Source organism: Triticum dicoccoides, chromosome 4B, assembly GCF_002162155.2.
Source record: "Triticum dicoccoides isolate Atlit2015 ecotype Zavitan chromosome 4B, WEW_v2.0, whole genome shotgun sequence".
NCBI classification, from domain to species: domain Eukaryota; kingdom Viridiplantae; phylum Streptophyta; class Magnoliopsida; order Poales; family Poaceae; genus Triticum; species Triticum dicoccoides.
The window spans coordinates 36647433-36669969 of NC_041387.1; the positions used below are offsets into that span (position 1 = coordinate 36647433).

At 44.9% G+C, this 22537-nt stretch overlaps 1 protein-coding gene across 2 annotated transcripts in view; it reads right to left on the bottom strand.

The window, feature by feature from the left end:
- Window positions 1-8819, bottom strand: part of LOC119294839 (vacuolar sorting protein 39-like) — a 10545-nt gene extending 1726 nt beyond the window's left edge. For both annotated transcript variants that reach the window (XM_037573115.1, XM_037573114.1), the window contains exons 1-11: window positions 8340-8819; window positions 6891-7102; window positions 6235-6366; window positions 5999-6142; window positions 5437-5549; window positions 3671-4091; window positions 2568-2897; window positions 1781-2002; window positions 1395-1637; window positions 863-1291; window positions 401-499 (exon numbers count right to left, since the gene is read on the bottom strand). In XM_037573115.1, the coding sequence (XP_037429012.1) occupies window positions 401-499; window positions 863-1291; window positions 1395-1637; window positions 1781-2002; window positions 2568-2897; window positions 3671-4091; window positions 5437-5549; window positions 5999-6142; window positions 6235-6366; window positions 6891-7102; window positions 8340-8748 (2754 nt within the window). In that variant the 5' untranslated portion in view covers window positions 8749-8819. The remainder of the gene's footprint in view (window positions 1-400; window positions 500-862; window positions 1292-1394; window positions 1638-1780; window positions 2003-2567; window positions 2898-3670; window positions 4092-5436; window positions 5550-5998; window positions 6143-6234; window positions 6367-6890; window positions 7103-8339) is intronic.
- Between the last annotated feature and the right edge of the window lie 13718 nt (window positions 8820-22537).

A 22537-nucleotide genomic window follows, 5' to 3' on the forward strand; every position in this document is an offset into this window, starting at 1 on the left:
AAGGTGCCTTTTGAAGGGAAATTGAATTAATTTATCACCGAGTGAAGCCTGTCCATCGTCGGCCCCTTTAGGTGTCAGGACTGGCTTCTTAGATTGTAGCCGTCATATCATTCTTCTTTGCTCGACAGTCACCTAGTGGTTTACCCGTGTTCGACGTACATATGTAACAGTTTTTGTATACACAAAAATACTCCCTCCCTCCCATAATATAAGAGCGGTTTTTACACTAGTATAGTGTCAAAAAAGCTCTTATATTATGGGACGGAGGGAGTACATTAGAGAGCCCCCTTACTCTTTCTCAGTGAAGAGAAACACTGCTAGTTATAATAAGAAACATACTGGCATTCTCCAAGGACAACCCCATGAACACAGCTACAAGAGAACATGACATCAAGCTAACCTGCAAGTTTGCCCGGAGAATCAAGTTTTTGATAACCATATAATTGCGCCGATGTTCACTAGAGTTCCGCAATAGTGGTTCGAGAAATGACACCAGATCCTGAAAGCATTCACACCAGATTTATCAGGCTTTTCAGAAGCTTTAGCAACTGGATATACTCAAAGATGAAGCTAAACAACTGAAGCAACGAATTTTGGAAAACAACAATCTCAGAAGCTACATAACTGTGGTCTTTTAAGGGGGCACATTTTTGTATCTTGTAACAGCCTAAACAGCAATAAGTCGGACCAGCTAATAGAGATATGTCGTGTATGCAAACAAAAGGAGAACGCTACATTAACATGAATGTTCAAACTTTTATGTTGCTTTTTAAACACAATGCCGCAATAGAATGGTCGGTGTGGACTTCTGTAAACCTAGGACAGATGAACTATGATACCTTTCAAACATATAAATATTCACCTGCAGTTTTGTGTCTCTTGGTAACAACCGAAGAGCCTGAGCACCATTTATTCTGTCCCACCGTTGGCTTAACAATTCAAGTGCTTCGTTCAACATTATAGGGCCTCCGTCGCTAACATCATCTCCATCACCATCACTTGGGCCACTATCTGGTCCACTAGGGCTAAAGCGTGTGTCTTCAGCCCCTTCAATCTCAACAACCTTTCTACCCATACGCCCTCCTCTGAGCTTATTAGTAGAGTTAACCCTCTGAATTCCAGGGTACTGTGATGCCATTGGAATAATTTTCTGTTCGATCTCTTTTTCAGCTTTTTTCGGGTTTAGATAAATTTGCAGAAGATTAAAATAAATATTGGACTTGGAAGGCTGCTGCGCTCCTTCCTCATAAACACGGTCACAGTATCCAACGGCACGCTCTGGCATATGGAGCTGCAACGTAGTGCACAAGTTATTTTGAAAGTTCAAAGTCACCCCTATCCATTAAAAAATTATATCAGCGGATACCAGAAGCACGTCAAAGAGCAGTGAGTACCTTATGAACAAAGAGAGATAATGCACGGAGGTGTTGATTCATTTTCCCGTACATGATAGCACGCTCTTCAAAAAGAGCATCCTGTGGAAGGCGTTTAAGAAGTGTGTCCGTATTGTAACCTGAATTACTCTCTAATGTAGATATCAACTTGTTCCGCGTTGGGGAATATGTTTTATCAGTCCAATTTCCTTCATCCTTCAGAATCTTGTACCAGTCAAGAACTTCAGAAAGGTAAAGTTGCACCTTCAGGACAGAAAGTTTGATTATCAGTAGAAGAAATCCACTTATCGCGAACTTCGTAAGAACAGCTTATGGAACTAAGATCGTCTAAACAACATAGAACAAATTTTCACATACTAATAATGTGACAAGACAAAGAGACGTACCAGCTCATTTTGTAGATTAGGGTTGATCCCGGTTTCACTCATTGAAAGCATTAGCTCTAAGTAAGTTGACTGCAAATTTGGAGCATGCTGTTTCAGATATGAATTTACCAAATCTGCTGGAACATTTTCAGACAAAAAGAGCTCAATAGTGTCTGACGGGTTGCGTTCAAGAACATACAAAGAAGACTCCAAAACCAGCATTGGGTCAGATCTACAAAGGGGCTGCACAAAAGAGCACAGCATCTCAGATCAGCTGTAGAAAACCAGAAGAATGTGACAAGGGGACTAAGTCCATAATATGAAGGACAAAGTCCAAATAATAACCTGAAACACACACCAAACAATACAGCTGAAAGTATTATGGCTGCAACAAGTTTCTCTAATGTCAACGAACGATTCCAGGAAGCCAACTAATATCAGCAATAAACACATTCAATATGATCCCACCGCCACGTCAAATGACCAAGCATATATACACTAGGACTGATAATCCAGAAGTCATGATGCAATAATATTTAAATACACAGATATATATGCACAGAAATGCAATCCTGAAAACCATGAAACACACCTTGGAATTTAATATTCTGATGATGCTTCCACATTTATTAAATAAGTGTACATTAAGACATGTTCTTGTCAAACTTTTACAGAGTTGATTTTAGGACAAATAGAACACCATGAAACCAACAGCAACTGGTTGGTTTTCATTGTTTTGTGTAAATGTACAGGTGACAAAGTGAATAACAGTATCTGTCATATGATGACAGAGGAGAAAAAACAATACCCTGAGATACTCAATGATCATTTGTGGGTTAAACTTTTTACTAAAATCAGCATTTGCCATCGCAGACTTTGATTCTTCAACCAACCGATTGAGTAACTGGAGAGCTTCACGGTGCATGTCATTGCTTCTGTAGAGCTCAAGTAATACCATATAATCGCTCTTTTCCTTCAGAAACTCCTCACATATCTTCAAATCACAATAATTGAGTCCTTTCAGTAACTCTATAGCTCCTGGTGACTGTCTTGTAAGAATAAGAGCTTGAAGAAGAGATGTGTCCAGTACATTCGCCATTTCTCTTGCAACAGAGCTTCTATGTGTTTGGGGTCGTTTCTGACAATAAAAAGGTGTAGAATCACAATGAATCACCTTTTCTTTATAGATATTAACGAACAAATTCTCAATTTTACATTATGTACAATAGACACCATGCACACTTGCAAACATAAGGGGCAAGAACTTTGGATAGGACGGTATCCTGACGAGAAATTAAAACCAATTTATTATTTATTTTTTATGCCAGAAGGTTCCTCTCACTCCAGGGAGTTGCATTTACCTCATGTTTACAGGGATGAGAGTATCATGAACATAGACAGGAAGTTCGAATTCTAATGAAATCTCAGACACTTTAGTCTACATATTTGGGTTTCGTTTAACAAATTCCAGGAAAAACAAAAGCATAAACATGTGTCTTCTTTCTTCCGGATTTTTTCTACTGACCTTGGAGATACACAAAAGTCGATAAATCAACCTCCAGATGCAAAATGAATGAAGCTCTCAGCCTATCTTACCAAAAAAAAAATCATTTCACTGTCCAGGGATCCTAGAATGTTTAATCTCTAGGAAAGGAAGCGGCAGTGTCAAGAAAAGCAAGTGGATATCCTCAAATCAAACTAGGATTCATAGTAACAGGTATGATACGCAGCCTTTTCAAAGACTCGGAGTAACACCAGATTGCACCTATTAGTTTGACTTTGCAATATTTCGGTCAAATTAGTGCCTGGTTTACTTACGCTATACTAGTTCCTGCTTCACGCAATAATTCCACATCACAACTAATTACAATGTTCTCAACAAGAAAGCCAGACATTTGAAACAGTAGTTACCTTATTTGGCTTCTTTGCCTTATATGGCTCAGATAAGTTTAAGCTATGGTGCACAGCTCCAGAGACGACCTCCTCAGTTACTTCAGATGTCGCTCTATCAATTATACCATTTCTTTTCTTCTGCAAGTACTTCACAAGGGCTATTAGAGCATTATGACTCATTTTCTTGTTCTCCAATGGAGATTTATCATCAGAATCATGAAGTTGCAAAGAGTATGCTTCCATTTCATCTGTCGCATCAGAAGATTCTCTTGCTAATTCTTGCAGGTCTTGAAGCTTGTCATGTTCACCTATAATGTGTGTTTGAGGCAGAACAAGGTATGGGTATAGAGATAACACATAAGTAATATCCACATGTGCATCCGAAAACTGTTCTGTTGCTTCCTCATAGCTCCCATTATCAAATAAGAAGTGCCCATATCTGATTCATGAAATAAAAAGGAAAGATGTTGGTTAGTTATACGCAAGGGGCCAAATTGTGTTATTATAAGAAAACATGAAAATTACTTGGAAGAAATGAAACGAAGCTGTTCATCTATTTTAATTGTAGACTAAAACAGCACCTAATACAAATCTACCTTCATATATTTGATTGATTACAGCCTTCAAAAGGGGGTACGTGTGTCATCCATAGCCATTAACCATCACCCATCAGTGATAAAATTTGAGTTTATTTTTCTAGAAAGCTTTCAGATCCTGCTTTTGAGGTAAGAAACCTTACATTTGCTGTAAACTAAATTTTAACTACAACCTGTTTCAACGCAAGTGAAAGTCCAAATGTTCAGCATGTTGTGCATTGCCAAGTGCAGCTTACTAGTCATCAAAAGCAAAATAATAAGCAAGTTTACTAATCCTGGTGTACATGAGTACATCAAGTATTGGCATAACATTTATTGAAATGAAAAATTAACAAATGCCAACAACCTTTTCCATCCAGAATTTATATGTTGTTTGCAGACTGTATATGAATTGCCACATACAAGTCTTAGTGATAATAACATAGTTAGGATAGTATATGAATTGTATGGGAACAACTGTATGTGAAACAACTGTATCTGCCACTGAGTAACTCTCGGCACCACTAACAGCCACCAATATGCCCCCATTACTTGGGAGCATGTAGAATGCACTAGCACCCTTGATGTGTACTAGTGCATTAAGTCATCAAAAAACATGTCCAAAGGTCATGAAAATTTCTGAACGAATGTATATGGCTTAGAGATAATACACATCTACCACAGGACAAAAATTTCAGATCCAAATAATGACTTCATAAAAAAAAGACGAATCATGATGTGAGTAGTACAAAATTCAAATCTGAACTGAATAGTATGATGGAGAGAAGGGCATAGGAAGTGGAGAAAAAGAGAGGGCAGGGGGGGGGGGGAGCAGAGATATAAAAACAGGCCCACGTGGGCATTCTGGGAATTAAGAAAAAAGGAGGGCATGTTGATGGGCAAGCTCAATGTGTGCTAGCTATGATGGCGATGGCATAATGAGAACGGAATCTGAAAAAGAAGAGGGCGTGGAAATAACCCGGAGTTCTGGTGGCATATAATGGTTTTCTTTTCCTTGAATTTGATTTCCTGATGACAGATTCAACACAAAAGCAGAGAGTTGTGCTCAAGTGCTTGAAATAGCTTGACTAAAGTGGAACAGCATCTACCCAATCATGTCATGCAATGACATAAGCATACTATCAACTGACTATGGACAGAGCAAAATGAATACTATCGTGGCCATCTGATCAGGCAATCTGAACATACCTCATGTGTATTGAGCTTTCTTTTGCAGCTCGTAGGTTTGAATCCTCAGGTGGAAGTAACTTACACAATGCCAGCGCGTCCTCAAATTCTCCAGAGGCGGTCAATTGCACTATCTGTATACCAAAAGATATACATACAAGGAACTAAGAATAAATTCTTACAAAGAACTTCCAAAGTTATCAAGACAGATCATTTCTTGTTAACTTGCGAGTTTCATCAAATTAACACTACAGTAAAAAAAGCAAAAGGCATTAACTATTGGGAAGAATTTGCAATGGAACTGATGACGATCCTTGCCTACAGCACAATACACAATTCAGTTGATCATTTTTCTAAAGAGAGAATATTAGGTCAAATTATTTAATTTTGCTTTTTTCTGCTGCGTATTTACAATTATGCAGACCATTAAATTATCAAGGTTTCTCAGACCATATTCAACCTATACTGGAGGCGGAACCTAGCATGAAACAGCAGTGCCATGACTAGTGATAGCTAAAACGAAAAATATGTAAATATTGACATCGGTGCGCTGATCAACATTCACAAAGTAAACGCACCATACCTGGGCACCAATAGGAACAGGCAGCAAACCATAGACTGAGTTGGACAGCGAAGCAAGTATATAGTTGTCAGTTTGAACAAGCTTTTGAACATCACGGAGGACAACTGTCTGAACCAATGCGCTGGGAGCTCTAAGAGACCGTATCTGAAACAATACTCAGTAGGTTAGGTGCGCTAATGAAACTTACGACTTTGATATTCTCTTTACAACCCAATACACAAAACAAAACAACTTACCTCAACATGTCGTGGCAGACGTGCCACAGCATATGGCTTATGTATAACAACAGAGGCAGGAGTGTCCGACCAAATTATCCGACCGTCTTGAATAAGTTTCCCGTTTTGATCAACAAATACACCAATGTTGTCCTGGAAAAAGTGAACAAGCAAAAACGATAAATGAGACACTTCATACGTGTTTGAATCTCGCTGACCTCGAACTCGTACTACAGAAAACTTTCATGGCACATCAGCGCGCTTGGGAATCTGAATCAAGCCGATCCCTTCTGATAGCTAAATGACAAAGTTTGAAAGTATTCTAACTGATACAAGTGTTATTATAATGCATCTAAGCTAAAGGTTTTCACATCAATTGTGGTACAACATCTTCAATATTTCACAAGACAAGATTCCGTTATCCTCAAATTGTGATGCAATTCTACTGAAAGAAGGCATTCAGCTTAGCTATTGCTTAGAAATCAACGCGAAGACAACAGGAATAAATTCCGGTGTTTAGAAAAGCTGCCACATTCTTCTTGTAAAGCATGTAACGTTGTTATCTAGTCATTTGGAACCAAACAACACCACAAAATGCTATCGTCGATCTGCCAAACAATATCATGAGATGGAAAATCAACTAGAAACTAGTAAGATCGCGAAAAGAAGTACTATACCTTTCCAAGGAGGAGCTCCCCGGTAGGAAGGGGCACAACTAAAGGAGGAGCAATCCTCCCAGAAGAAAACACTTCAGTTAATGCCCCAGTCACACTATTTATGATCATATAGTCCCTCCTGATCCCAAGGCATATGTTGTCACCACACCAGGCCATTGATTTCACAATATCAGGGACACTAAATTCCTTCACCTCGACAAATTCTCGCCCACCTGACAAACAGAAATTAAGTTTCTTTGCCTGTTCACAACAAGATCATTTGAACATTTTAAACAGTTGCCATCTTTCCAGATTCCTTTATTTTACCGTAGAAGCTTACACAAATCTCAAACACGCACCATACAAAATTAACATTTGAAGGCACATCAGGCCTCAATTCTTACATGAGGTACTAGATGCGGCTAAATACAGTTAGTCTTCTCTACACTGCTCTTATAACACTATGAAGCTTATTTACACGTAATTTTTCTTTTTGCCAATTTCAACAAACAAAGGTACTGGTACTTCATAAGCTTTTCTGAATTCCAAACATGGTCACATTTGCAAATTTCCCCTTGCCAATGAAAAATAACAAACATTTAAAAATAGAAAAAGAATTGATGGAACACACATTTTGTTGTCTACAGCTTATAACATAAAGTTCGAAAGGAGTACAGTCCTTCAGGTTAAGGAGATAACACCTCATAGCATACTAACTAATCTGGTAAAAACAATTTATTAGAGCTTCCCTAATTCAGATATTACAATGTATTTATCATGGAAAACTAGAGAAGATAAAAGATGTGTGTTTCCTACAATGGAAATTCCCATGAGTAATATATCAACGGATCAGTCAAAGGTTTTAAGCTCTTCACTGAAGGCTTCCCGCTCTAAACTAAAGACCATAAAAGATGTGCATTTCCTACCATGGAAATTCCTGGAAATGTCGATAGCTCAGTTGGCTTAGAAATAGCTATTTCTCAATCGACATTGATAGACATCCAATCGAGATCTTCTCATCCCTTATATACTTGCACAAATTTCGTGTTTAGAATAGATGGTTCTTCATGGTGACTCGGCAATAGTCACTTCTAGCAAAACCTTTACTTTACTAAATTCTCATGATGTTTACATTGCTTTGCTACTTCGCAGAAATATTCAGTATTTGGGTGGTAGTTCTTATCCTCTACGTTTGCAAAAGCTAATATTCTTTACTGATATGTCCAGTCAAGGGTCCAAATTTTGGGACCTGAGCTTGTGGTCTAAATTCCAGTACCAATGATTTAACAGTTACCAACTATGAACACCAATTCGCAATCGACCCCAAAGTTGCGATTCTCCGAACCAAGACTAACAATTAACAACGGGTTATTTCCAGCTCCAGCGAGACCCCAATCGATCAAATGATCGAACCATGGCAACGGAGAGAAAATGCTCGGACATATCAAAAGCAGACGATTGAATTCTCACTGTCGAGGCGGAAGACGGTCAGGCGCTTCTGGCGGCCGGCGGCGAGCAGGCCCCGGCGGTCGTCCCAAGCGAAGACGTTGGCGCCCTTGGTCTTGGAGACGACGGCGACGGTCTCGAGCCCCGGGAGGCGGTGGAGGGCGACCCACTCGGAGAGCGAGAGCAGGAGGCCGCGGCTGGCGCTGGCCTCCATGGCGGAGGGCGCGCGGCGCCACAGGCGCTGCTCCTGGCGCTCGAGCGCGTAGGGCCCGTCCCTCCGGATCTCGCCGTCGGCGGGGGCCGGCGGGGAGTAGATGCGGAGCGAGCAGTCGGAGGCCGCGACGAGGAGCTTCCCGGCGTGGGAGGCGACGGCCTCGATGCGGCCGGGCACGCCGGAGACCAGCTCGACGGCGTCATACGCGCTGTGCACCATGGCCGGCGCGATCGGGCGGGGCCCTCCACCTCGACGCGACGCGAGGCGGCCCCGGCGGTCGTCGTGGGGGAGGAGGAAAAGGTGGGGGGTGCGGGTCGAATCGGACGGGTCAGAGATCGTAGTAGGACGTTGGCCCGTTGGCAGAGGGAGTCGAGGTATTTTTTTTTTCATGGTAATACGTGTCTCATTCATATCATAAAGAATAAAGTACAAGTCACGTAAAGACCGACATAACAAAACTGAAAAGATAACAGAACATCTCTAAGCTTGACATCAACGTCCGTCACCTGTCTCCGGCACCACCACAGCAGCCACCGAAGAAAAGAATGACGAATCACCTCCTTACCCGAGCTCGACGCGGCTCCATCGCTGATATGCAGCTTTACAGACCTTCAAGGTGGCTCACCAAAAGTGAAACCCTTACCGTTGAACGAATCAGACCGGGGCAACACCCCGGACACGCCATCGAACTCCAGATCTAGCAACCCACCACGACTAAAACGCCGAAGGAGGAAACCATATCTGCCATCCACCAACCACGAGCCCGGCACATGCTCCGTCTTCCAGATGTCGTCGATGCAGACCACAATCTGCATCCGCTCCTGGACTACCTCCCAAGCTCCGCGCCGACGCTGGAGCAAACGCCGTCGCAACGGCGGAGCCCGAAGACACAGGTCCACCACGAGGATGCCGCCGCCGCCACGCCATCCTTGCTTGAACAGACTGGTTTCCAAATCCATCCCCAACCATAGGACCGATGGCCTCATCAGGGAAGGATCCGAAGAATCTTTATTCAGCGTTGTCATCGTCGCCGCCGAAGCAAAGACGATAAACAACCTAAAAACCTAGACTACGAGAGAGTAAAAACGATCCACATGCGTGGATCCGGCGACCCCCCTCACCACCGACGACCGAGGTCGCGGGCGAAGAGGAGCCGCCGGAGAGCGGCGTTGGAAGATCGGCCTCCCCTGGCGGCGGCTAGGGTTCCAGCCGCCAGGGATGAGAGGAAAACAGGGACAGAGGGAGTCGAGGTAGAGGACGGGAGTACACGAGCGTATACGTGTATCCGTCGTATTTTCTACATGTATAATTACTCTCTCTTCCTCTTTCTTCATGGTAATACATGTCTCATTCATATATCATAAAGATTAAAGTACAAGTCACGTAAGGACCGACATGACAAAACTGAAAAAATAGCAGAACATCTCTGAGCTTGACACCAACGCCCATCACCTGCCTCCGACACCACGACAGCAGCCACCGAAGAAAAGAATGATGGATCACCTCCTCACCCGAACTCGATGCGGCTCCATCGCTGATATGCAGCTTTGCGGACCTCCAAGGTGGCTCACCAAAAGTGAAGCCCTTACCGTTGAACGAATCAGACCGGGGCAACACCCCAGACACGTCATCGAACTCCAGATCTGGCACCCCACCGCGACTAAAACGTCGCAGAAGGAAACTATACCTGCCATCCACGAACCACGAACCCAACACATGTTCCGTCTTCCAGATGTCGTCGATGCAGACCACAATCTGCATCCGCTTCTGGACTACCTCCCAAGCTCCGCGCCGACACTGGAGCAAACGTCGTCGCAATGGCGGAGCCCGAGGACACAGATCCACCACGAGGATGCCGTCGCCGCCAGCCATCCTTGCTTGAACAGACTGGTTTCCAAATTCATCCCCAACCACAAGACCAATGACCTCGTCAGGGAAGGACCCGAAGAATCTTTATTCAGCGCCGTCATTGTTGCCGCCGAAGCGAAGATGGTGATCATCCTAAAAATCTAAACTACACAGGAGTAAAAACGATCCACGCGCGTGGATCCGGCGACCCCCTCAGCACCGACGACCGAGGTCGCCGCCGGAGGACGGTGCTGAAAGATGGCCTCTCCTGGTGGCGGTAGGGTTCCAGCCACCAGCGAGCAGGGAGGATAGAAAAACGCTTCAGGACGTTGGCCCGTTGGCAGAGGGAGTCGAGGTAGAGGACGGGACTACACGAGCGTATACGTGTATCCGTCGTATTTTCTACATGTATAATTACTCTTCTTTTCCAAATCTAATATTCCTCCGTCTCAAATGTAAGACCATTTTTGACACTATAATAGTTTTGGGATGGAGGGAGTATATACTTACGGCAACTGCAATGAGAGTCATCAAATCATCCGCAAATGTCCAGACCACTGTGTTCGGACACGTTTTGTCATCCAACAGAAGTCATCAAATGACCTGCAGTGATCCGGACGCCCATAAACCAAAACGTCTAAGACTATATATTACGTACTCTCACGTTTCTAAATATTTGTCTTTCTAAAACAAAATAAGTGAATCTACACTCTAAAATATGGTTATATACATTCGTAAGTAGTAGTCCATTTGAATCACTAAAAAAAAGTATTTAGGAACGGAGGGAGTATCACATGTTCTTACAAACACATCCATATAAAAGATAAAATTATAATCAAATTCTTAGAAATGCAGAAATCTTCTTCCTCGTGCATCCACCGGCGGCGTGCCATGAGTATAGCTCGATGCCGCCTATTGGCCTCTGCCTCGGTGAAGTAAACTTTTTATAAACTCGATAGCTTTTAGAGGCAACATACGAGCAGTTGCCCATTCAGACCAGGAGATGCCGGCGGCCGCGATCTACAAAGCAAATCGCTACCCCGAAGAAGGAAACGACTATAAGGGCCTGGAGAAACTCCGAAGACCACGAAAGACGGTCGAATCTAGACGGTTCCACCGAAAACCTAAACTGACCGAATCTCAGAAGACCTGTCGGAGACATGGCTCCGCACGCCCTTCACCGGCGATAAGCACACCAATGAAGCGGGGAGAAGGCAGTGAGAATGTTATTCCTACAGTGAGAAAGCGTCACCGCCTTACCACCCCAAGCCAAACATTAAGACTTCCTAAAGAAAAGAAAACTTGGAAAAAATCACCCATGCCGCCTCGCACAGAGAGTTATTTATCACAAACCAGAACCTAACGTAGGGAAGGTTTGTGAAGTCTGGACACTCTACGGACACACCAACTCAGTCTCAGACCCGGCCAAAAACCAATTTTTTTTTGGAAAACGCTTGCGTTTGGTGCTTCGGCCGAACGCTTCGGCCGGTCGTCTTCTCACACGCGCATTCATCTCTCTCCTTCTTTATTTAAAAAAAAAACATCGCAGCTCATTCATGGCTACTGCAGCCTTCGCCCACCGCCTGGCTGAGCGCCTCCGGGCAGATCCGCGCTGTTCCTCCAAGCCGGCTTGCCTCCCCTGTCGGATCTTGTCCGCAGGCCGTCATGGAGTCATCGGCCTCCCCTTCCCGTCGGCATGGGGGCGATCCCTTTTGGCCTTTTCCCGTTTCCTCACATGTTTCTCCTCCGGCGAGCAGGCCGCCGCCTCCCACGCCACCTCCTCAACAAATCCCCCGCGCCCTCGCATCCGATGCCACCGGTGTTGGAGACGAAAAGCCATGACCAGAGACGGTGATGTTGCAACCGGCGACAAGAAAAGCAACTACCGGCGACGAGAAAAGGAACTACCGGCGACGAGAAAAGCTACGACCGGCGACGAAAAAAGCTACGACTAGAGACGACGACGTTGCAACCGGCGACGAGAAAAGCTACGACCGGCGACGAAAAAAGCTACGACTAGAGACGACGACATTGCAACCGGCAACGAGAAAAGCTACGACCGGCGACGAGAAAGTGGGTCGGCCGCTGCGCAACATTAAAAGCTGCAACCGACGATCGATAATGCTACAACCGGCATTGTCGAAAGCTTCAACTGGAGACGACGGGAATCGAGGACCGCCCACCATGCAACCACGGAAGCTGCAACCGGTGACAAAAAAAGCTTCAACCGGCTAAAAAAAAGCTTCAACCGGCGATATAAAAAGGTTCGACCGGCGGCAGCAAAACGCAAAAAGCTGCAATCGTTGACACAAAAGCTTCAACCATATGTTTGAAAAGCTTCAACTAGAGACCGGCGAGAAAAAACCTGCAACAGCGAGCCGTTGATGCAGACGACGTTCTCTATGCATCAATGGTGCTGCGGCGGATGCTGGAGCCAGCGCCCCTGCCATTGCTGCATAGGGAGGAGCGGACCAGTGGGCGCTGGTGTTGCAACCAGCAAGCAACGATGGCGAGCGGCGACGAGCAGCGACGACGAGCGACGGCAAGCAGAGACGGCGAGCGGCGACGGCCGCAGTGAATCCCGGCGGTGCTTCAAGCTCTCCGCTGCTCATGCAGGTTTTGACGGGGTGCGGCGTTGCTTGCTGCAGTTTTCTGTTTCTCCTATGCGGAAGGAGGACGAAGAGAGGTGGAGCGATCCGATGGCTCACATAGACAGAATCATACGACCCGCGTACAACCGGCCCAAATTTGGGCCGGCGCACCGGCGCGTATCATCGCCCTTTTTTTTCTCTTCCTTCCTTCTCGGGTGCTGCAAAGGGACGATCGTCGGTCAGTCTCAAACCCGGCCACAAACCGATTTTTTTTCTCTTCCTCCCTTCGACCCTTCTCGGGTGCTGCAAAGGGACGACCATCGACGTTGTGCAAGTGGATGTGTCGGATGATGTGCATGCAGGATTTTTTGTCCAAAAGGACCCCCTGGCCAACAGAATTGCCAAAAAAGACCACATGTCAAAAAGATTGTCAAAAAGGACCCCCTCGCTAGTGGCGGCAGGCGCGGCAGGCGACACGTGGCACCTGCCGCCACGCCAGGAGGCGGCGGGCCCTGCCGCCACCGCAGGAGGGGGCCGCGCGGGGTATAACATGTTCTGCACAGTGCGCCGAGCGGCGACGGAACGGGCCAGGCCAGGTGGGCCATGCCGCCACACAGCGAGGCGGCCGCTGTTGCCGCTGTCGGTCGCGGGCCAACAGGCCGTGATGCTCGCGGGCCCTACCTATGGGCCATGCCGCCACTGCAGCAGGCGGCATCCCTGTTGCTGCACGCGCGACAACGACGCAGATGGCGCTGATTCCGGTGCTGACGGCGCTGATTCCGGTGCTGGCGGCACAGATTTTCACGGGCGCTGATTCCACAGTTCCTTGTTTTGCTTTCTGCCACAAGTTTCGATGATCTGGAATCGGATTCCCGCCTAAACTTTGTAGTACTGATTGCTACGTAGACGACACTGATTAAAGCAGTGCGTGCTTCTCGCTTCCGTCTATTTCTCCAGCCGAAGCGACAGCACTCAGGCGTGCTGTTTTCAACGTGTGTTTTCCTGCCGCACACTCGAGAGCGTTGTTGTTGCTGTGTGTGATGAGACACCGCGATGCTGGAATCCGATGCCGCGGTAGGTGAGTTCTGGCTAGTTCTGCCGACAATACAGTGGTCCTCTTCTTTTCAAACGCACATCCACGGCTCCGTGCGCATACACTCTCTCTCGCATATCTCTGGTTGCCTTCTCTACCTCTTTGCTCTCTCTAAGCGCATACACAGACAGAAAGAAAAACTTGGTAGCCACTTTTACTCATGATTTTGGTCGATTTAGAGTTGGATTTTGAAGATGATGAAGTTGAAGAAAGATAGATTAAGGTAAGATCTATCCATTTTTGTTGGTTTCGTTCGCATGCATGATGTTTTCGTTCTGTTTGATTAGTTCCTAGTGTGTATTCTCTGTTGTTTTAGGCATAATTTTAGCACTTGGAGGAGTCATTTGGAGTCATTTAGAGCTTGAGGAGTAGGATTTGCGTTGCGAAAGTGAACTACGAAGTTGAAGATCAAGGTATGAGCTTTGCAATACATGTAATTTTTTGTGCATGCACGATGGTAATTAGTTAGTCTTTTAGCTCGTCATTAGCTATGCGATGTTAGTGCTTAGAGGTTAGAAATAATTTCAGATGACAGATACAACATTTATAATATTCTTTTTAGAAAGTAGATTGAAGATGTCATATCTATGTTAGGTGCATCCATTAGTATTGACATGCGAGAAATCTTAATACGGTAATTAAGAAAAAAACTTGTACTGTAATTGTTCATTGCATCATTGCATGTGGTATGTTATTTCATGCGGTATGTTTATTAATAAGTCTATAGTTAGGAAGCCGTAGGTCTACTTTGTTATGTCGCAATAATCTAAATTTTATATGTTAAGATTATGTGCTAATGTATTTGATGATGTATGTAATTAGATAAAATAATTCATCTTAGTAGCAAACAAGGAGGAGATGACGTGATTGAAGAAATTGTGTTTCCATCTTCGCTGTCCCTTTTGAGGTGATGACCATATATATGCAAGTGCTATTTTCATACTTTTGATAGTAGAAAGAAAAATCCGTGTGTAATATTGATGTTCATGTGATAATAGGTTGACTCCGTTCATATAGTACTGGCGACGGAAATTTATTCGAACTATTTGGGCTCTTAATTGCATTCACAAGCACATCCATATTGGAGCTAAGGTATAAAATGACACCATAATTTTGTTAACATTTTTTATATTGATGTACTGTTGTGAATAATGTGTATGCCGTTGCAGATATTATTATTTGTAAATAAATGATTGCTAGTATGATATGAAAAAATTATATAAAGCCGGAAGAAATTAAATGTTTTACTCATATGACATTAAAATGTTATTATCGTACTATTATGTTTAGTGGTTGTTTGTATAGCGAGTAATTACCATCGGTTTTGTCATAACCTGTTGTAAGAAAATTAATTTTTACTAATAGTCATTTTTACTCTTGTAGATGAGTTTGAGAAAAAATAGATCTTTAAATACACTTTAACCAAACAACCCCTTAAAGTATACGCAAATGATTCTAGAAACAAACTGAATATTTGTAACGAAAATACAGTTATTATTTTAGTCGTATGATATGTAAATGTTGTCATCGTTACTAAATGTTCAGTTACTAATTATTTGAAATGTAAACATGTATGGTGGTTAGGTACTATCGAAAATTTAGTAGTGTACTATGGGAACGTCTTACGCGACGGTCCTTTCAGGGTGGATGTGTCCTTGTGCGAGTCGACTACAATTGTAGTGAGAGACATGGTCAACGTGGGTTACGCAGCAGTTAGAAGGTGCATCCGAGCGGTGTTTGGCCCAGGGATGCAGGGGAAAAAATGACAATGGAGGCATTCGTCGTTGGCGGAGGAAATTATGGGACAGTTGCCCATTGGGGTTTGCGGCCTGTCACAGGTGATCGGTCGTGGGGGTCGTACATGAGGTTTGCAAGCAATCCCAATAACTCAATGTATGGTCAGCCGATGGTGTATTGGAGTTCATTTCAGTCACTGATGTTGCCGGATGCAGTAGCAGGGGTGGTGAGGTCGAGTTGGCCATCACATCAGTCTCTAGCGTCGGCCCATCAGAACTGACGGGCAGCCAGCCTGTGTATTACACAGGATATTGGTCTACGGCCGTTGACATGAGCGAACACGTGTAGGGATTGCCAGAGGCGCTAGATGATGATGATCATTCTTCTGCGTCTTCGGAGTCAAGCAAAGAAGAAGATGTTCCTCCTCAGAGGGCGGTCGCGGCGGCACTTCAACCTGGGTTTTTACAGGATATGAGCATCACCAACGAATTTCACTTTGCTTCTGGCCTAGGAGCGGGGAGCCTGGAGGTTGGGCAAGTTTTCCCAGACAAGAAGTCTGCTTACCAGGCAATGGGTAGCTATGCAATCGGCATTCACCGCTAGCATAGAGCGAAGCAGTATGATAAAAAAGAGTTGAAGGTCATATGCATCCACACCGCGAAAGGTTGCCGTGGAAGAGTTCTCGCTAGACTGAATCCTGGGGTATGTCAGTCATGGCATATCACAAAAATAGTGGAGCATACCTGTGAGCACACTGGGACTCTTTCAAATCACTGCAATGTGACAGCAAAATATGCAGCTTACTATCGTGACCAGATGGTAATCACTTGTAACTTTTTAGGTCCATCATTTCATAATCATTTGAACCAAATAACATCCAAATATTGTTCAGCTTGAAAGTTGCAACGGAGTAGGGCAGACGGCTATGGAAAGCATGCCGGCCCAGGGCCCAGCTCGCCCGTCATTAAACAAACGTTTTCAACAATACCTGGCAACAAAGTTCAGATGTGGTAGAGGCGACGATGTTGTCACTGGAGCGTACAACATGCCAGTAGCAAGGTCAGCCAGACCGAGTGCGGCGCCGTCGTCCAGACCGACCGAGGCGCGTACGAGCCATGTGCAGTGGGGGGAGGGTCCGAGTACTAGAACGACATTGCCACGACATGACTCATCTCTGCCACTGCATCGCTCTTCTTCGGTGCAGCTTCGTCAGGGGCAGACATCTCAGTACCATGGCGCGGGCTTGGATTCGATGCCCGAGCAGACTCTTTCCCCTAACCCATATGCGTACACAGGATATGACGCATACACCCAAGGCGAGGGATCTTAGTCGTATCTCTCCACGCGAGGGATCTCCATGCCTGAAGAGACTCGTGTACCAGATTTAGACCAGTACCACATACAATGGCCAGACAGTACATGCGAGGAATCTGATCAAGTAGTCATGTTTACATTTTAATGCATTTACAATGATAACATATATTATCCTCTAACAGTTTATTAACAATGTTTCTATGTGCAGGGCATAGCTGATGTTAATTGAGACGATGAGAACACCCAACATGGCATCAATACAGGCATCCCGGGAGCATCACATGATCATGGCGACACGGTTACATCATTAGTTACAGAGTTCTTCGGAGGGGACGTTATTGGCCCATCTTTTATCCCCGCGGAGTCACAACCATACGCCTACAATTATGCTTCAGGTTCACAACAAGGATTCCCGACTCCACCACCTACGTAGGAGTCGCAGACACATGAAGCCGAATTGGAGTACGGCCGCGGTCTTCGTGTAACTCGGCCACCTAATCACTTGTCGCTTTCCGGTCGTAAGGAAAGGCCAGGTGGTCGTCGTAAACTAGGGTGATTCATCTATCCACGTGCGCGACCCATTGTATCTACATATGTCAGTATCATACTTTTCGATTTGAACATCTATGTATGCTGATAACCCGCAAGTATACGGTATAGCTGTAGCCTCTTTCGATAAGTAAGAGTGTCGAACCCAACGAGGAGCTAAAGGTAGAACAAATACTCTCTCAAGTCCTATCGTCCACTGATACGACTCTACGCACACTTGACGTTCGCTTTACCTAGAACAAGTATGAAACTAGAAGTACTTTGTAGGTGTGATAGGATAGGTTTGCAAGATAATAAAGAACACGTAAATAAAAGCTAGGGGCTATTTAGATAAAGAAGCAATAAAGTAAATATAGCGAGTGTGGAAAAGTGGTGGTAGGAGTTGTGGAATTGTCCGTAGGCAATTGACTACGTTACTAGACCGATAGTTATTGCAATTCTATTTGAGGGAGAGGCATAAGCTAACATAATTTCTCTACTTGGATCATATGCACTTATGATTGGAACTCTAGCAAGCATCCGCAACTACTAAAGATTCATTAAGGTAAAACCCAACCATAGCATTAAAGTATCAAGTCCCCTTTTATCCCATACGCAAACAACCTACTTACTCGGGTCTGTGCTTCTGTCACTCACGCCACCCACCATAAGCAAATCATGAACATATTGCAAACCCTACAACGGGGACCCCTCACGCTTGCGCGACACGGAGGGCACAATAGGACAACACCAATAATAAAACATGCAACTCAAACCAATCATAGCAATTCATCAATCACCGATAGGACAATGAAAATCTACTCAGACATCATAGGATGGCAACACATTATTGGATAATAATATGAAGCATAAAGCACCATGTTCAAGTAGAGGGTACAGTGGGTTGCGGGAGAGTGGACCGCTGGATATAGATGGGGGGAAGGTGATGGAGATGTTGGTGAAGATGGCGGAGGTGTTGGTGAAGATCGCGGTGATGTTGATGGCCTCCGACAGCGCTCCGGCGCCACCGGAAGCAAGGGGGAGAGAGGCCCCCTTCTTCTTCTTCTTCCTTGACCTCCTCCTTAGATGGGAGAAGGGTTTCCCCTTTGGTCCTTGGCTCCCATGGCTTGGGAGGGGCGAGAGCCCCTCCGAGATTTGATCTATCTCTCTGTTTCTGCGTTCTCTGTTTCTGCCCCTTCACCGTTTCCTTTATATCTGGAGATCCGTAACTCCGATTGGGGTGAATCTTTCGCCCAGGTTTTTCTCGTAAAATTAGCTTTCTTGCAGAAAAAGAAGAGCATCAACTGACTTACGGGTGGCCTACGAGAGTCCAGGGCGCGCCCAGGGGGGAGGGCGCGCCCCCCTGTCTCGTGGCCACCCCGGACACCATTTTGCGTTGATTCTTCCTCCGGAAAATCCCAAATATTCCAAAATAATTCTTCGTACGTTTTTATCCCTTTTGGATTCCGTTTGATATTGGTTTTCTGTGAAACATAAAACATGCAACAGACAGGAACTGGCACTAGGCACTGGATCAATATGTTAGTCCCAAAAATAGTATAAAAAGTTGCCAAAAGTATATGAAAGTTAAAGAATATTGGCATGGAACAATAAAAAATTATAGATACGACGGAGACGTATCAGCATCCCCAAGCTTAATTCTTGCTCGTCCTCAAGTAGGTAAATGATAAAAAAGATAATTTTTGATGTGGAATGCTACCTAGCATAATCTTGATCATGTGTCTAATCATGGCATGAATATTAAGATACGAGTGATTCAAAGCAGTAGTCTATCATTTGACATAAAAATAATAATACTTCAAGCATACCAACTAAGCAATTATGTCTTATCGAAATAACATAGCCAAAGAAAGCTCAACCCTACAAAATCATATAGTCTGGCTATGCTCCATCTTCGTCACACAAAATGCTCCCATCATGCACAACCCCGATGACGAGCCGAGCAATTGGTTCATACTTTTTAATGCGCTTCAGCTTTTTCAACTCTTACGCAATACATGAGCGCAAGCCATGGACATAGCACTATGGTGGTATATGGTGGTGGTTGTGAGGGCAAAAAGGGAGAAGATAGTCTCACATCAACTAGGCGTATCAACGGGCTATGGAGATGGCCATCAATAGATATCAATGTGAGTGAGTACGGATTGCCATGCAACGGATGCACTAGAGCTATAAATATATGGAAGCTCAACAAAAGAAACTAAGTGGGTGTGCATCCAACTTGCTTGCTCACGAAGACCTAGGGCACTTTGAGGAAGCCCATCATTGGAATATACAAGCCAAGTTCTATAATGAAAAATTCCCACTAGTATATGAAAGTGACAACATATGTGACTCTCATGAAGATCATGGTGCTACTCTGAAGCACAAGTGTGGTAAAAGGATAGTAACATTGCCCCTTCTCTCTTTTTCTCTCATTTTTTTCTTTTCTTTTTCTTTTTCTTTTTGGTGGGCATCTTTGGCCTCTTTTTTTTATTTGGGCTTCTTTGGCCTCTTTTATTTTTCATAAAGTCCGGAGTCTCATCCCAACTTGTGGGGGAATCATAGTCTCCTTCATCCTTTCCTCACTGGGGCAATGCTCTAATAATGATGATCATCACACTTTTATTTACTTACTGTTGGAAATATGCCCTAGAGGCAATAATAAATTAGTTATTATTATTATATTTCCTTGTTCATGATAATCATTTATTATCCATGCTATAATTGTATTGATAGGAAACTCAGATACATGTGTGGGTACATAGACAACACCATGTCCCTAGTAAGCCTCTAGTTGACTAGCTTGTTGATCAATAGATGGTTACGGTTTCCTGACCATGGACATTGCATGTCGTTGATAACGGGATCACATCATTAGGAGAATGATGTGATGGACAAGACCCAATCCTAAGCCTAGAACAAAGATCGTGTAGTTCGTATTCTAAAGCTTTTCTAATGTCAAGTATCATTTCCTTAGACCATGAGATTGTGCAACTCCCGGATACCGTAGGAATGCTTTGGGTGTACCAAACGTCACAACGTAACTGGGTGGCTATAAAGGTGCATTAGGGGTATCTCCGAAAGTGTCTGTTGGGTTGGCACGAATCAAGACTAGGATTTGTCACTCAGTGTAACGGAGAGGTATCTCTGGGCCCACTCGATAGGACATCATCATAATGTGCACAATGTGACCAAGGGGTTGATCACGGGATGATGTGTTACGGAACAAGTAAAGAGACTTGACGGTAACGAGATTGAACAAGGTATCGACATACCGACGATCGAATCTCGGGCAAGTACAATACCGCTAGATAAAGGGAATTGTATACGGGGTTGATTGAATCCTCGACATCGTGGTTCATCCGATGAGATCATCGTGGAACATGTGGGAGCCAACATGGGTATCCAGATCCCGCTGTTGGTTATTGATCGGAGAACGTCTCGGTCATGTCTGCATGGTTCCCGAACCCGTAGGGTCTACACACTTAAGGTTCGATGACGCTAGGGTTATAGGGAATAGATATACGTGGTTACAAATGTTGTTCGGAGTCCCGGATGAGATCCCGGACGTCACGAGGAGTCCCGGAATGGTCCGGAGGTAAAGATTTATATATGGAAAGTCCTGTTTTGGTCACCGGAAAAGTTTCGGGTGTTATCGGTAATGTACCGGGACCATCGGGAGGGTCCCGGGGGTCCACCAAGTGGGGCCACCAGCCCCAGAGGGCTGCGTGGGCCAAGTGTGGGAGGGGACCAGCCCCAGGTGGGCTGGCGCGCCCCCCCACAAGGGCCCAAGGCGCCTAGGGTTTGGGGAGGGGGCGCCCCACCCTGCTTTGGGGGCAAGTTTCCCCCTCTCCTCCCCTTGGCCGCCACCCTAGATGGGTTTTCGGGCTGTGGCACCCCTTGGGGTGGGAACCCTAGAGGGGGCGCAGCCCCCTCCCTCTCCCCTATATATAGTTGAGGTATTTGGGGCTGCAAACATAAGAGTTTCCACCTCTCCCTGGTGCAGCCCTACCTCTCTTTCTCCTTGTCTCTCGCGGTGCTTGGCGAAGCCCTGCTGGATTACCACGCTCCTCCATCACCACCACGCCGTTGTGCTGCTGCTGGATGGAGTCTTCCTCAACCTCTCCCTCTCTCCTTGCTGGATCAAGGCATGGGAGACGTCACCGAGCTGCACGTGTGTTGAACGCGGAGGTGCCGTCCGTTCGGCACTAGGATCTCCGGTGATTTGGATCACGACGAGTACGACTCCTTCAATCCCATTCTCTTGAACGCTTCTGCTTAGCGATCTACAAGGGTATGTAGATGCACTCCCCTCTCTCGCGTTGCTAGTCTCTCCATAGATAGATCTTGGTGATTCGTAGGAAAATTTTGAATTTCTGCTACGTTCCCCAATAGTGGTATCAGAGCTAGGTCTATTGCGTAGATTCTATGCACGAGTAGAACACAAAGTAGTTGTGGGCGTTGATTTTGTTCAATATGCTTACCATTACTAGTCCAATCTTGTTTTGACAGTATTGTGGGATGAAGCGGCCCGGACCGACCTTACATGTACACTTACGTGAGACAGGTTCCACCGACTGACATGCACTTGTTGCATAAGGTGGCTAGCGGGTGCCAGTCTCTCCCACTTTAGTCGGATCAGATGCGATGAAAAGGGTCCTTATGAAGGGTAAATAGCAATTGGCATATCACCTTGTGGCTTTTGCATAGGTAAGAAACGTTCTTGCTAGAAACCCATAGCAGCCACGTAAAACATGCAAACAACAATTAGAGGACGTCTAACTTGTTTTTGCAGGGTATGCTATGTGATGTGATATGGCCAAAAAGAATGTGATGAATGATATGTGATGTATGAGATTGATCATGTTCTTGTAATAGGAATCACGATTTGCAT